We start from the raw sequence: 16,269 nt of genomic DNA, 5'->3' as shown, positions 1-16,269 counted from the left end.
GCTTCTTACTTATAAAGCTCTAAATGGTTTAGCTCCCCAATATCTAAGCGAGCTCTTGGTGCATTATAGTCCTTCATGTCTATTGCGATCTCAGAATTCAGGCCAGTTGATAATACCCAGAATATCAAAATCAACTGAAGGCGGCAGATCCTCTTCCTATTTAGCACCTAAACTCTGGAACAATCTTCCTAGCATTGTTCGGGAAGCAGACACACTCTGTCAGTTTAAATCTAGACTAAAAACACATCTCTTTGCTCTTGCATACACATAACACATTATCAATACATTGACATTTTTCAAATCCGTTAAAGGATTGTTACGCTGCAATAATTAGGTCGGCCGGAACCGAGAACATTTCCTATAACACTAGATATACCTGTACATCAGAATAAGAATGGCATCTATGCTAATATCAGTCTCTTTGCTTATCCTGAGGTTTGCCGGGTGCTGGATCCAGGCCGTATCCAGATCAGATGGAGAACCTGTGTCTGGACCTGACTACAATGTAGCCCAGGAGACAATGGGCCTACAGATCCAGTTCTGGCTGCATCTATAATTCAGATTTTTAATCTCCATATCCGCTTACATATATTTATATATAATCTATTTTTAATCTCTATAATAAAAATGTATAATTCAGATTTTGATCTCCATATCCATTTACATATATTATATATCTTCCAAGGGGTTTTTTCCCTCCTAGGACTTTTTTCCCAGTGTTTGCACGCTGGGTTTTTCTCCTAGGGTTTTTTTCCACCCCTGGGAGTCAGCCGACATTGGCTTAATGTAGCACCATCTTGTATATGTTACATATTACCACGCTTGCTTGTACAGCTTATTTATAACCACTTCTCTTTTTTCTGTGCTTCTAACATGTAAAGCTGCTTTGAAACAATTACCAATTGTAAAAAGCGCTATATAAATAAATTTGACTTGACTTGACTTGACTTTAAGCGCAAAGGAGCAATCATGTCTAATGTGCTGGAGAAAAGAGAGTCAATAGTTTCTGTTGCAACCAAGTTTTTCTTAGCTATCTGATATGCTAAGGAGATGAAACTGATCAGGGAGATTATTTATAAAGCAATCTTTAGTGGAAGAAGTGATAGTTCTACCATATTTGTAACAGGGAGTCAGTTTTGCAGCCTTGGCTAAATGTAGATTACACGAGAACAGATAATAATCTGAGATGTCATCACTCTGCTGCAGAATTTCAATGACATCAATATAGATTCCATGTGACAATATTAGATCTAAAGTATGATTACGACAATGAGTGGGTCCTGACATGTGCTGTCTAACTAGATTTGATAATTAGGACTTTATCCACAACCAGTACTAACTCCAATAGAAAATCAGCAAATTCTTTGATAAAGTATGTATGGTGTCCTGCTGACCTGTAAACAGTAGCCAGCACAAATGTCAAACAGGATTTAACACTACATAACGTTACATAAAGCATCACTTCAAAGGAATAATATTTGAAACTAGACTTAGACTAAGTAATACTGAAGATATTACTATAAAATACAGCAACACCTCCCCCTTTGCCTTTCAGACGAGGCTCATGTTTATAACAGTAATCTTGAGTGGTGGACTCATTTAAAGTAATGTAATCATCTGGTTTTAGCCAGGTTTCTGTCAAACACAGCACATCCAGTTTATTATCTGTGATCATTTCATTTACAAAAAGTGCTTTTGAAGAAAGGGATCTAATATTCAGCAACCCAGGCTTTATCATTTGTTCATATGTATTATATCTGTTTTTTATTTTTATTTTGTTGAACATCAATTAAATTTTTACCCTTAAATGGGTTTGGGAGTTTTTTTGTATTTACTAATTTGGGGAACAGATAGTCTCTAAGTGAAAGAGCCTCTATGTGTTAGGGCTTTATCTGACTTCTGTAATGTGAGACAGCTAACAGACACCTCTTTAATATTAATTTTAGTGATCTCCGACTGGCGAAGTCGGACATCATTAGTGCTGACGTGACTAATAATCTTAGAGTGTTTACTTGTAAATTTGCTTTGATGCCAGGCACTCTGGCTCCCAGCAAACATGTGACTATGGTGGCCGGTCTCTATTTTCATGTTCCATGTAATAGAATCACCAATAACTAGGGCACTTTCAATAGAATTCTCAGTGGGCGCATCACTGAGATGGGGAGAACCTGTTTGATGTTCTAATCAGAACAGAACAGCTGTGTTTTGCCCCATGACTATGCCGTCTCTCGGGCTCTACTGCCAGAACCGAACAATGTACAGGGTTCGCTAAGCTAGTCGCATCCAAAACAGTATCTAGAGCCTTTCCATTCTTACTATCCTTGATTAAAATTTGGATGTGTGTCTCTAATTCTGTAATCTTCTCCATTGGCCTTACTATTTCCCTGCATTTATGACATTTGAATCCCTCTTTGCTGACAGAGAAGGCTATACTAAAAATGTGACAAGCAGTGCAAGTGACAATAACACAAGACGACGACATGACTCAAGTGTTTGTTAAATGGTTCCGGCTTACCACAGTTGTTTAATGGACTTGTAGAAAAACGAGCACGTGAGAGAACAGACTAGCGAAATCCTAACACGTTATGCTATCAATTGCGATTTAGATTAAAAGATTAAAAGCTAGCGACATCAGATTAATGTGACGGGTAATATTAGACAATATATATGGTGATGAGTAAGTTATATTTAGCATTATAAACAACAAGGAATGATAGTAAAAAGAGATTCGAAACAAAGCTATACAGAGTTACAGACGCAAACCACTCAGCAGCGAGGCAGACAGCAGGCCGAATGAAAAAGGGGAAACGAAGACTGCATTCAAAGGATCCTTGAGATGACCTTCGATGGAGCTTGATGGCATGGCAGCTGAGATATGCAGCCTTTCCAGGATGCAGCCTTACGATTAAGAAGCACTCATTGTCCCACACTGGTTAAACACCCTCTGGCTCCGCCTGCTATAGTAGCCACACCCCAAATTCACGCTATAGGATGAGCTGTAAAGAGATTGACAGATTTGAGCAGACCACTATCAATGTTTTGATGGTGTCTGGGGGCCTCAATGCTTATACTTGGGAGATAAACCCATGAATGACATATAGTATAGTAGTCGATAAACTGTGTAAAGAGAATGTATTTTAACATCATTTACCATTTAAGGTATACAATGTAACTTTTTTTGTTCCAAATTTACTATGGTAAGCATATTATAAGTGTTTATAATATGCTTACCATTTCTAGCATCTGTGTTTACTTTAGACCTGTCGGGATGGTTTTTGCTGGAAAATTGTGTACATGCTGTTGAAAAAAACAGCATATGCTGGTAAAGTAGGTTTTGAAGCTGCTGGTTTGAGCTGGTTTATGCTGGTCCTATGCTGGTCAAGTGCTGGTCCTGTGCTGGTCCATGCTGGTGCTAAGCTTGTCCAGGACCAGCATAGGACCAGCATGGACCAGCATGGACCAGCATAGGACCAGCATAGGACCAGCATAGGACCAGCTTAGGACCAGCACTTGACCAGCGTAGGACGAGCATGGACCAGCATAGCTTCTATGGTTTCTCATTGATTTGATTATCATGTGCACCTGTCATTCATTTCGTTGATTGGTTTTGTTTGTATTTAAGCGCTGTGTTTTTTTTTTGTTTTTTTTTCAGATCATTGTCTATTCTTGTCGCTTGTACATGGTTGTTCTGTTCATGGTTTTCAAGTGTTTTGTTTTGAGTTTTTGTTAATAAAATCATTACCGGCATGAGCATTAGGTCCTTCTCATCTCATTCCTTGCTGCAATCGTTCGTGACACATCATGCTAAATCTCCAACCTCCGGGGAATCACCTGTTTAAACAAACGCTGAACAGATGAGAGTCTGCTGGCAAAAAGAGAACATGACAGAGCTCGTAAAAAACCCCCCAAAAAAAACAGAATCAACATTGGCTTGGCTTTTCGGAGATGGTGAGAACTGAGGGATATGAAATGTTGTAAAAGCCACATGGAGATGGCAATTTTATTACTCAACATGTGAGTAAGGTATTTTATTGAACAGATAAATTGCCATATGTAGCATTGTAAAGCATTATCTATTGTGAAGGCTCATTCATTATGGTTGTTGTAGCGCTGTGCTGGAATTTATTATCAAGGAAATACCATGTCTATTAATGGGTAAAGCTACAGTAACGTCTTCAGCTAGTCAGCTTGAGATCGTTTCCATCTAAACTGGTTATATGTCTCAAGCCTAGTAGTGAATGTTTTATGAGCAGTAGGATAATCTCTCTCCGCACAGTTACACAGAGCCAAAGCACAACCAAAACAATGTTCTTCCGCAACATGCATACAGTTTTGTTTTTTTAACCGCTAGAGGGCCAGTTTAATTTTAAGAATTAAACAGCTTGTACTTGTCACTAGAAAAAAATGTTAAAATGTTAAACATGAAAGTATTATATTCAATCATTTAAGACAATTATCCTTCTATAGAACATTTTGGCATGAAGGGTTCTTTAAAATTGAGAAAACTGAGCCAAGAACCCTAGCGTTCTATATAGAACCCCACTGAACATTCTGAGAGTGGGGACTTGATTTTATCCATCTGGAATGTTATCAGCAAATGAGTGAGCATTCCAAACCAGTATGGAGCCAGATCTGAATGTGAGCTGAAATGCTACAATGATGGCTAAACAGATATCTGTCTGTTGGTTAACATTAACCAACAGTTTGCACTATGCAAGTAGGATGTTTCAGGTGGAGCAAGTTATTACATTTTGATGAAAGATTTTGGAAGAATTCTCAAAAACATGCACTGATGAACCAGACCAATGAATACATGTTGACCTGTGCCCTATATTGCTTTCTGTTTTCTGAACATGAAAACTATTTCAACAATGCCTATGCTATTGCATGATTGCTCTATAAAAGTACATGAAATTTCATATGAATTGCACCTGATTATAGTATGCAACAGTTCCACAGACCTGCTTTTTGCAATGCCCTGAACAGCGGGAAACTAAAAGCAGAGCATTTTCTTGTTTTTAAAGAAAAGCCAAAAATGACTGTGATGTCGAAGCACATTACATTAGGTTTGGTCATGTCCCCAAAACCCCCAGCTAAGTTCAAGCAGGATTTGAGGAAGGCCATTCTAGTTAAGGCACTTGTAGATGCTGAGAGCCTCTTATCTCCTTTCAGACAACATAAGAGCTCGCCCGGGCTAAGACGACTAAGCACAACCCAAATAACGCACTCAACCGGTCCCAGAATGTCGGAAAATCTCATCTGCTAATGCTCAAATTTACCAAGGATATGTGATATAAATTTGAATCTGCATATAATTTGTCTTGCGCTATATATTCCAGTGTAACTTTTTTCAGAAACAGGATTCATGCTGTGGTGAGGACATTAATGGGAACAGCTTGAACAGACGTAAAGCAGGATGTGTTATTTGTGCTGCTCGCACAAAAGCTGAGAGGGGGGCCTTGTCAGGCTTTTACGTGCCCAGAGACGCCACAATGGAAAACCTGCAGATTCCATTTGTGAAAAACAAGTGAGTGTACGAGTGAGAATGTTCAGACCAAATGGCGCTCAACCATAAGGACAGTTCAGTTCATCTAACGAAGCGCTGTGCATTTAAGAAACAGCTACAGGAAAGAAGCTTACATAATTAACTCCTAATGACTGACTAGAAAATATGGCCTACAATTATAATATCTACATTATTGTGCAGTGAGATATGCTTATCATTTCACTATTGTCTTTATTACATTATTATGTTTTCACTCAATGAAGGGCAGTTTTTTTTTTTTTCTCTTTCATGGAGCGCATCTTTCCTCTTAAACATATGGATTCCAGCAGGTCGCTTTGATTAAACACAGAACATCTGCTGTAATATTATGCAGAACTGCACCTACGCACGGCATCAGCCTCCCAATCACAGCTCGTGTAATCATATCATATTAGCACAATCAGTCATTTACTAAAATTATATAAATTCATCAACTCTAATAAATTGTCACAAAGACATTCGAGATTAAAATACAATTATTTATAATTGTTTTTATTGAGCTCCGAGTCAATGAGAAACAAAGAGGTCAAGATAATGAAAATTAAAAATGTTTAAAAACCTAGATATAAATAAAAATCTCACAGGTATAACAATCAGATATAAAAGTTTTTCTTACACTTTGAATACTTGAGTCTAGAAATCTTTATTTATTTTTTTTTTAATATAAAATCACAATTGTATTGTAATTGTAAAAGACACCTTGTATAAATAATAAATAAATTATAATCAAATGCATAATGACAATAACTTTTTTCCTTATTAAATGTTACTAAAAGAGATTTCACACTTAACCTCTTCTCTGACTGCTTTACTGGTGTATCAATGTTATTTAGTTTCATTAATATTTTGAATGTTTTTGAATTAGTTTTATTTTTAGTAATTTCCTTGTGTGCTTATCTTAAGACAGAATGTTACTTAAAAAGTCCCATATTACCAATAACATTATTCTAATACACTGTTGGAAAACATCAAGGATGCATAAAAAATGAATCTGAATCATATTGTGTCCTATAAAAAAAGCTATTATATAACCTTAAAAAAATTCTGGGGAAAAAAAAGAAAAGAAAAACAAAACATACTTCCAAATCTGGTATGACACAGCTTCTTAAATATCAGAACTATGAAAACCACTATGATAAAGATGATCAACATGCAGTGTCCTACTTTACCGGCACTCATCCTTAAAACACTGTAAAACGAAATTGCATCGCTATTTATTTTTAAATGAAATCATAAAAGAATATGCCAAACAAGCTCCACCCCAAGAAGTCCAGCCTTTTAATACATTTTTTCTTCATTGTTATTTTGTTTCATTTTTAGTCTTTTTTTTTTTTTTTTTTTTTTTTTAGCTTTTGTCATTTTATGAACAATATATTTTAAGACAGAATTTAAATTAAAAAGTCCCATATTACCAATAACATCATGCTAATACACTGTTGGCAAACAATGACATCGTCAAGGATGCATAAAAATGAACCCGATAAATATTACAGGAAAATCCGAATCACTATTATGTCCTATAAAAAAAAATTATCATATAACCTTAAAGTAGTAGGGAGAACAATATGTGACCCGCTCTGGCGAAATGAGTCGGAAGTCGCAACGTTCTATTTTAAGATATGGGCCGATAATGTGGAAAAACAATGAAAAAATCGATTTTTTAAAGCTAATTTCAAAGAACAGACTTTCAAAAATAATCTCCCAAAGTTTTGTAGTCCAGATAATTGAGTTATCTTGAGTAAAGGTATTTAAATGGCTATTAAATTTGACATGGTTTTACCGTTTCGACTGACAGGCACGTGATTGTTCCAGCCATCCTCCTGTCAGACAAGCGCTTCAGACTGAAGTTTTCGTGAGGATTTATAGTTTATGGACTGTTTTGATTTCGGTAATTACATCTAGAAAGGTAAAAGCATTGATGACATCTATAAAAGAGATATATGAAAGCGAAACGAAAGTCCAGTGAGGAGGACGCACGAGAGGAGACCTGCGCGTTTAATTGGTATGTGTATACTGTAATACTGCATTTACAATGCTTATCAGTGGCATGTACTTTGATCGTGAAAGTGAAAGTGCCCTTTGCGGTCGCATCGCGGTGCCCCCGTGTTCCCATTTCTCCCGATGTGAGCTCCAGTCCATTACAATTTAGAGCGGTTAAGGCCCGGGTACACTTCATTTCCCGCGAGCCTTTTAAAGAAACTCCTTTGGCCATGAATTAATTAATTAATTCAAATAAATACTTTAAAATAATTTGAGCTTCAGCCTGGTTTAATAGCATTTATACATATATAAAATGTCTTTGGTCAAATTAAGCTGTAAAATAAATAGTTTATCCCTTTAAATGCAATGGATTTTGAAAGATATCAACAAAAAAAAAAAAAAAAAAAAAAAAAACGGGCAAAAAACTTTAAAAGCGATTTTCTCAGGTTTTCAATTGGAAAAAGAGGGCAGACGACCATAATTCAAATGGGTATATCTTTAAAACCATTCAAGGTATGACTTTGACTAAGGTATCATTTTAAAGCTTATTGTCTCATCTTTCCATTGATACCAAAATCTCAATTTTGAAATTTGGGTCACTGTGACTCATTTTGCTGGATCAGGTCACATATTTTCTTCATTACAATCTCAGGCTAACACCAGCTTGACACTTTAAACAAAAAATAAATAAAAAATTCACTTTCTATTATGATAAAAGGATTATTACAGAGGTGCATTCAATTTGTTTTATGTATGAAATTAATGTTAATGTATCTTTCCAGACAAAACATGAATCACATTATTGACCCATTTACTCCCCTTATTCATCTCAAACTCACAAATAAATGAATGTAACAGAGTGAAACAATTACTAGCTGTAGAAATGTTACAACATCTTGAAATGTTACCTCTATACATTCATGGTCTAAATATTCATCTCATCAAATAATGACAGCTTTTGAATGATTTCCACAGACATCATGTGGCCTGAAACACATGAAGTCCTGAACAATCCAACGAATCCAATTTGACAATTAGAAGTTTTATAGTCAAGTATGATTAGCTGAAAGAAATGTTTCTGAGACACTCAGTAAAGTCAGTTTATTTAATACAAGTTGTTAAATGTACATTCATACTCAGATTTGGTATAATTTAATGTTGGTTACATTTGAGACAACAAAGGTGGCAATGTTCACAGAAAAACTACAAAATGGTCCAAATCTAACATACTTCAACAGACAAAATATCTATTTGATGATATGTGCGCTCTATACAGTGTGCTTCTCAGCACCTTGGGCCAAAAATATTGCATTAGTAATATGTACATACCCAAAATAAAAACAAGAGTTCCAGATGACGCATACAAATCTTTTAAAACGGGTTCAGATCATCTTGATAGCTTGTGAAAATGAAGGCATGACATTGGCCCTTGAGGTTAAGCGAAAAATCACAAAAAGGAAGGACACCCCCCCTTAGTTTAGGATTAAATAACAACAGTCCAGTCACCAGCAGTGGACATCTACCCGGTCATTTTGAAGGCTGGCAGGTGTTTGCTAAAGCAGGTCTGGGCATGAGCTCAGCACGAGCAGTTCCCACAGCCCTTCACACTGTTCATGATCTCCTCCTGCAGTTTCTTGCGTTCCTCCTCTTTCTGTGACATGCGCTCGACTGCAGGCTCAGGCTTGTTTCCGTCAGACAAAATTTTGCTGTTTTGTGTGTTCCACAGGTCGGCGTACAGACTGCCCTGTGTGTTCAAAAGAGTCTGATGGTTGCCACGTTCTGCCACCTTCCCCTGTGTCACATGGACGAGAGCAGAAAAAAAGAGAGTTGGGTGAGAAAGGCAGGTGAGGAGGGAAATGTGCAGCATGCTCTCAATTAACAAAATAATTGAGTCGTCACTCAGTTTGTAAAAACAAGCTCGACTGGTTGTGACATACAAGGAATGTGATGGAGGGGAAGATTTTCAGCTAATTATGACTTATGTCTTTTCCTCACATAAAGCTACTTGGAACACAGCATCTACAGAGACACAGTTCTGATTACGTGTTTCTGATGAAACTCCTGTGTGTGTAGTTTGTTTTACAGTGTCACATCTCTTTTTGGTATCCTTGTGAGCAGTGTTAAAAGGATTAGTTCACTTTAAAAGGTGCCGTAGAACGTATTTTTAAAAGATGTAATATAAGTCTAAGGTGTCCCCTGAATGTGTCTGTGAAGTTTCAGCTCAAAATACCCCATAGATTTTTTTTTTATTCATTTTTTTAATTGCCTATTTTGGGGCATCATTAAATATGCGCCGATTCAGGCTGCGCGGCCCCTTTAAATCTCGTGCTCCCCTCCCCCGGAGCTCACGCTTGCCTTAACCAGCATAAACAAAGTTCACACAGCTAATATAACCCTCAAAATGGATCTTTACAAAGTGTTCGTCATGCAGCATGTCTAATCATGTAAGTATGGTATTTATTTGGATGTTTACATTTGATTCTGAATGAGTTTGATAGTGCTCTGTGGCTAAAGCTAACATTACACACTGTTGGAGAGATTTATAAAGAATGAAGTTGTGTTTATGCATTATACAGACTGCAAGTGTTTAAAAAATGAAAATAACAACAGTCTTGTCTCTGTGAATACAGTAAGAAACGATGGTAACTTTAACCACATTTAACAGTACATTAGCAACATGCTAACGAAACATTTAGAAAGGCAATTTACAAATATCACTAAAAATGTCATGTTATCATGGATCATGTCAGTTATTATTGCTCCATCTGCCATTTTTCGCTATTGTTCTTGCTTGCTTACCTAGTCTGATGATTCGGCTGTGCACAGATCCAGACGTTAATACTGGCTGCCCTTGTCTAATGCCTTGAACATGAGCTGGCATATGCAAATATTGGAGTCATACATATTAATGATCCCGGCTGTTATGTAACAGTCGCTGTTATGTTGAGATTTGCCTCTTCCTCTGAGGTCTTTTAAACAAATGAGATTGATATAAGAAGGAGGAAACAACGGTGTTTGAGACTCACTGTATGTCATTTCCATGTACAGAACTCTTGTTATTCAAATATGCCAAGATAAATTCAATTTTTAATTCTAGGGCACCTTTAAAATAAAAATTACCCCAAACTTTCCATCATAAAAGTACTCCACATGGCTCTGGGGGTTAATAAAGGCCTTCTGAAGCGAAAAATATCCATATTTAACAAGTTATAAAGTAAAATATCTAGCTTCTGCCAGACTGCCTTCCATATTCAACTTACAAAGAAAAGTGTAATGCCTCTCGCAGTTCAAAACGATTACACTACGTCCGACGCCTTCTGTATTCAACTTTCCGTAAGTTGAATACAGAAGGTGATCTGGTGGAAGCTAGATATTTCACTTTATAACTTGTTTAATATGGATATTTTTTCTTACACAAACGCATCGCTTCGCTTCAGAAGGCCTTTATGGATGCACTTTATTGAGCTTCATACTCATTGATTCTGTTCTCTTCTATTATAAAGTTTGGATGCATCAGAATATTTATTAATATAACTCCGACTGTGTTCATCAGAAAGAAGAAAAGTCATATACACATAGGATGGCTTGAGGTTGAGTAAAGCTTGGGATAATTCTCATTTTAAAGTAAACTAATCCTTTAAAGTCGACATGAAACGGAAGTTGTGATTGTCTCTACTGTTCTACTTTTCTCTACTGTGACGTCTATTCGAGTGAAACGGCATTTGAAATGAGAGGGCAGGACGTGATTTTGTCCTTTGGGAATTGTTTGGAACATTGGAAGTTGGGCGTTGCTCACAAAATGGAGGCAGATCTAAATGCCATTTTGCAGTAAATTGTGGGGGATTTCTCTCCATCGTACTCACCGCCAGCACCCTCACATTAAGAACTTTATTTATTGAGGATGACGAGGACAATCAATGGCACTAAATAATGAGAGCACGCGAGAGAGAGAGAGAGAGAGAGAGAGAGAGAGAGATTAAGTCATTCATGAAAAAAATTTGTTTGCCATGTCCGAAGACTAACATTGTCATAATATCCTAATATCCTTTCAGTGTTTAAGGGTACTGACTGGCATCAGCGCTAGTTAAAGCATTGTACTCTATAAAGTGAAGCATCAGCTTCAGTGTTCCCCCGTTTACCCAGCGACAGCGTTTATCCCATCACTGACGTCACTGGATCTGTGGCAGTTTCATATAGCTCCACCCTCGAGTCTTCGCATGTGACAGGAAGAGACGATGAGTCGATTTGAGGGGGAGGGGAGGTTAACGTTTTTGATTAAAGATTATGAGAGCACATAATTAAAAAAAATAATTATAATGAAGTGCACAGATAAATTATGTGTAATAAATACTACAATATTCCATACAAAAATAAGAATGATCCATTTTGATTTCATCTGTGGTGTTTCCATGTTTTCTACAATGAATTCTATATTTAAAATGTAAATAATAAAATACATAATTACAGTTTGAAGCAGAAATATTTAAAAACCTACTGTACTTTTTGTCTTAAAATTTTGCTTGTAATGTCTCCACATACACCTATATTGAGGAAAAAAGATTTTCCATTGTGCCCCTAAAATTGTTTATGTGCTTCATTTAAAAAAAAAAAATAAAAAAAATAAAATAAAAAAATAGCACACGTGCTTCTTGGGGAAAAAGGTATGCATCAAGCTTCAAGCCAATATAAGAACATCTACCACAAAATAATGGCAAGACATGTTTTTGTTTTGAGTCCCTGTTGGCTGCATGTAAAAAGCAATGTACAACAGTGTAGGCAAGATTCCCGAACAAATGATTTTTGAGGCGATTCTTTTAATGAATAATTCAAAAAGATGAGTTTGAATTATTTCACTGAACTGAAACCATCAGAGCCTTTGACGAATCAACATCTGACTCACTTACTGAATTGAATTTCTTTTCATTCTCTTATTTTAATTTATCCCATTTCCTTACTATCAATGAACATTTAGTTTTTACAACTGGAGAGTTAAGTCTGATAATCGGCAGATGCCGTACATACAGCTTAACCAGTTCTGAACCCAGAACATTCATTTACGTTCAATGAGACTTGTTGAGACCCTGGAAGGTTAACAATATTTATCTATTTTCCACCGGGGTCGTTGTGTGAAAACAGCACCGATGCACAGCAATGTTCTGATAAACACACAAAAGGAAAAATCCTTGAGCGCTTATGCAGGCTTTGCCTTAGGACTGTTTCAGGAGGCCAGAGGGTGTTTCTCAGCATTTAAAGCTTTGTTTCTTTTATTGATGCCTTGATATTCACCAGCATAATGCTGCCTGCAGACAGAAAGCCTGTGCAGCTGCATCCAAATTGGAAGAACTGGGCAAAACAAGAGATTTAGGGCCATGAAGGGGCACTGACGGAGAGAGAGCGTGTGTATGTTTGAGAAAGGTCTAAGGAGAGCTTAGACACAGAGCAGGGAAGCAGCAGTGTGGGCGTACATGCAGCACTGGCTCTTAAAAGACTGCCAGCAACAAAGCAAAGTATGAAATTAGCTTGCACAATGACAAGTGAATGTGTCTCCGGGCTGTTTGCTAGTTACTTGCATCAATTACGATGCCACTTTTGCCAAGCAAGACTCAAACACTGATGGTATTTTTAGGAGCCGTGTCGTTTACAGCTTGGATGCAGTGCAATTACAGCCCATTTTAGATACTGCTGGGTGAACGCAACGTTTCAAAACAATATTTGCTTCTGTTCGGTGGACCTATGAACGTGAGGTTCTTTTAAAGTGCTTTTTCCGGCAGCCGAGGTTTTTTTCTTCTAGCTGCAGCTGCATCATGTGCTCCACCCCCCACCAGCATCCACATTGAAAAGGTCTCCACACATGGGAGACAAACAAAGGTGTCGCTGAGCATTGGGCAAAAGGTATTTCCACTGTTAATGAGCTAAAAACCTAACGGCGCAGCCCCCGCGCACAGCTGAAGACGCTGTGAGACTGCTCTTTATAGTTATGAGTGTACAACGCTGGCCCAGCTTCAGAAGTGTGCATCAACTTGTATTCTTCTGCTACACACTAAGCAGAGGAATGTTACTTTGAAAAGGGATGCTAAAAAGTGCTTGCACTTGGGTACCATACCAGTCTTTCTACACTAAAGGCCTGTTCAGACCAAGGATGATAACGATAAAGATTATAGTTTTAAAAACTGTTCTAAATTTAAAAAAAAAAAAAAAAATGGCCACACCACAATGACATAGAGACACAATATAGTTGGAAATCACTTTGAGAACGTTTTTTTTTTTTTTTTTTTTTGAGAACATTGAAGCCAATCACAGACATTTCCGATGAGCCGTGAACACAACGGGCAATCAGAAGTGTTTCCGAATACACTCAACAGTGCTCAAAGCGTCACATTTTTACAATTTCAGTACTGACGTGGTACTTTTGACAACTATTAAAAGGTGCACTATGTAAGATTTCTGTCCACTAGAGGTCGCTAGAGGCCGGTAATATGATGTTATAACGTTACTCTGTACGATCACTCGGTGGCTGCTGTGAGACACTTGTTACACACTGCAGTAAGCTAGATCGATTTTAGAATATCATATTAAATGCTGGATGGCTTGTGTTGATAAAAGGGCATGCAATTCATTTTAAAACGTATTGTATGATGGAGAAAATTCTGTATTACTGTTACTAAAAATAAAGCTGCATCTGATTATGCTATGTTAGCTACTTGACAAAATAGCGTTTTTCTCTGAGGCATGGTACTCGCAAAAAGAAAAAAGAAAAAAAAAAAGAAAATTAGATTTAAACAATAAGACTAAACATGTTGAGCTGTATAACAACAATTACTTTTCTGTCTATAAACATAACCAAACAGTTGTTCCCTTGCCTATTAAAACATGTAATATATTAAAGAGTCTTTGGTGTTTCCATGGTTTCTACAAAATAAAACCGGAAACCGAGGGTAACGCAGGTATGATGCAATTGACAGGCAACTCCTCACACGTCCCGGAGCCTTGGTTAAAATTGCAATTTTCTCACGATTTACAAATAGTTGGTAACATTTGGGATATTGTAAGTACTCAGCTGAACAAAATATAGAACACTGGCCTAGTGGTTTTTGGATATTTTACGGCAAAAATCTTACATATTGCACCTTTAAGCTTAATTGTTTAAGTTGTAAAGTGCACACAAATATGCACAGAACATGTTAGTCAATGCAACAAGTCAGTTACTAGCGAAATCGTACATTCGTTCTGAGGGTATCATTTTATCCTCACATTTAACAGTTTGTGCTTGTTGGCCATGGTAAGGCGCATCAAGTTTATTTATATAGCGCATTTCCCACTCACTGGTTGAGTTTTACTTGAAATCCATTTAGACGGTGCTTAAAATAAATAACATTCATAATTCATGTTTATTTTATACTTGTATTTTTTATTATTGTTCTGTATACCATTAAATTTAAAGTATTTGTTTTGGAGTGAGGGGACTAAAATACATGTTTATAGTGTTTATTTATCGGTATTTTACATTCAGGGCTCAAAATTAAATTTGCCAACCCGGCAAATGCAGGTGGATTTCAGCAGTGCCGTGTAATGCAGTCACTCCTAATACAACACGTTGGTGGGTTGAATTTTATATATAGCTTAAATATACATTTTTCAATTGTAGTCTTTTAAAAAGGCATCTAAAAAAAACCAAGAGCAATGTTGTAAAAAAATCTCGATTTTTCGATACATATCGATACTGAAATATCTGAAATGCTTCCAGTACTCATTTTTAACAGAATAGATATACAATACCAGCTGCGCTTTCTTGCTCTCTCATCTCTCCGGCAGTGAGTTGACACACAAGCCCGCCTCCTCTCACTCACATTTCATTTGCTCCAGGACTTGAATTTCGGTGTGGGATTGCGTGTATATTGTGCATAATTTTACTAATTCCCGCAGATTTTATGCTCACACACAAAGTGCGCGCACATAAAGCCACCTCTCAGTTCTAAAGAGTGTTCTTTTTCGCTGACAGCGCTTAAACAGAGAAATACACACAAAATAATGTCAGTTTTGGCGAGTATTCACAAACACAGTCAGTTGTGTTTTAATGCATGTGTAACAGTATAATGAATCTGTGCGTCAGGTCTTAAAGTGACAGTAGCCTAATATACCTGCTGCCAAATTATGAGATAATAAAAATATGTAAATGGCAGGTTTTCCGCATGGTATCAATATCAAAATTGTGGCCAGTAAAAATGCTGAGTAGCATGTAACTTTAGAAAATCACTAGCCACAGTGGCTGGTGAGCAAAAAAGTTAATGTCAAGCCCTGTTTACATTACGAATGTAATAAAATACGACTTATTCACCGATACAACAATTATATTTTTCCTATCAACAAAGCAATTTTGACACGGTGTGACTTTTTTCCCAGAAAGTACAGTAATATAATTACAAGTACTTAATTTTGGGAATCTGATTACATATATACCTCACTTAAAGCTCATTTCTCTAGGGTAGCTTTTACTTGATTATATTGAAATTGAAATTATTAATTTACTTGTTTTTGATAGTATGTTCTTATTTGGTGCGTTTTTTATATATATATATATATATATATATATATATATATATATATATATATATATATATATATATATATCACTTGTTTTAAAGTATTGATTGTATAATTGTATGTTTTCATTTTTCTTCTGTGAATCGCTTTGAGATGCTACTTTTTTAAAAGCCACTATAGAAAATAAAGTTTATTATTATTAT

General features: G+C 36.6%; 1 protein-coding gene across 1 annotated transcript in view; it reads right to left on the bottom strand.

Annotated features, from left to right (window-relative positions):
• Nucleotides 1-8,611: 8,611 nt before the first annotated feature.
• abcb7 (ATP-binding cassette, sub-family B (MDR/TAP), member 7) overlaps nucleotides 8,612-16,269 on the bottom strand; it is a 60,842-nt gene continuing 53,184 nt past the window's right edge. Inside the window, exon 16 of the mRNA XM_048175759.1 lies at nucleotides 8,612-9,317. Coding sequence (XP_048031716.1) covers nucleotides 9,102-9,317 — 216 coding nt within the window. The 3' untranslated portion in view covers nucleotides 8,612-9,101. The remainder of the gene's footprint in view (nucleotides 9,318-16,269) is intronic.

The sequence above is a fragment of the Megalobrama amblycephala genome, linkage group LG23 (assembly GCF_018812025.1).
Source record: "Megalobrama amblycephala isolate DHTTF-2021 linkage group LG23, ASM1881202v1, whole genome shotgun sequence".
Lineage (NCBI taxonomy): Eukaryota > Metazoa > Chordata > Actinopteri > Cypriniformes > Xenocyprididae > Megalobrama > Megalobrama amblycephala.
Note: the sequence above shows the minus strand (reverse complement) of the source record. Positions and strands in the feature narration are given on the sequence as shown.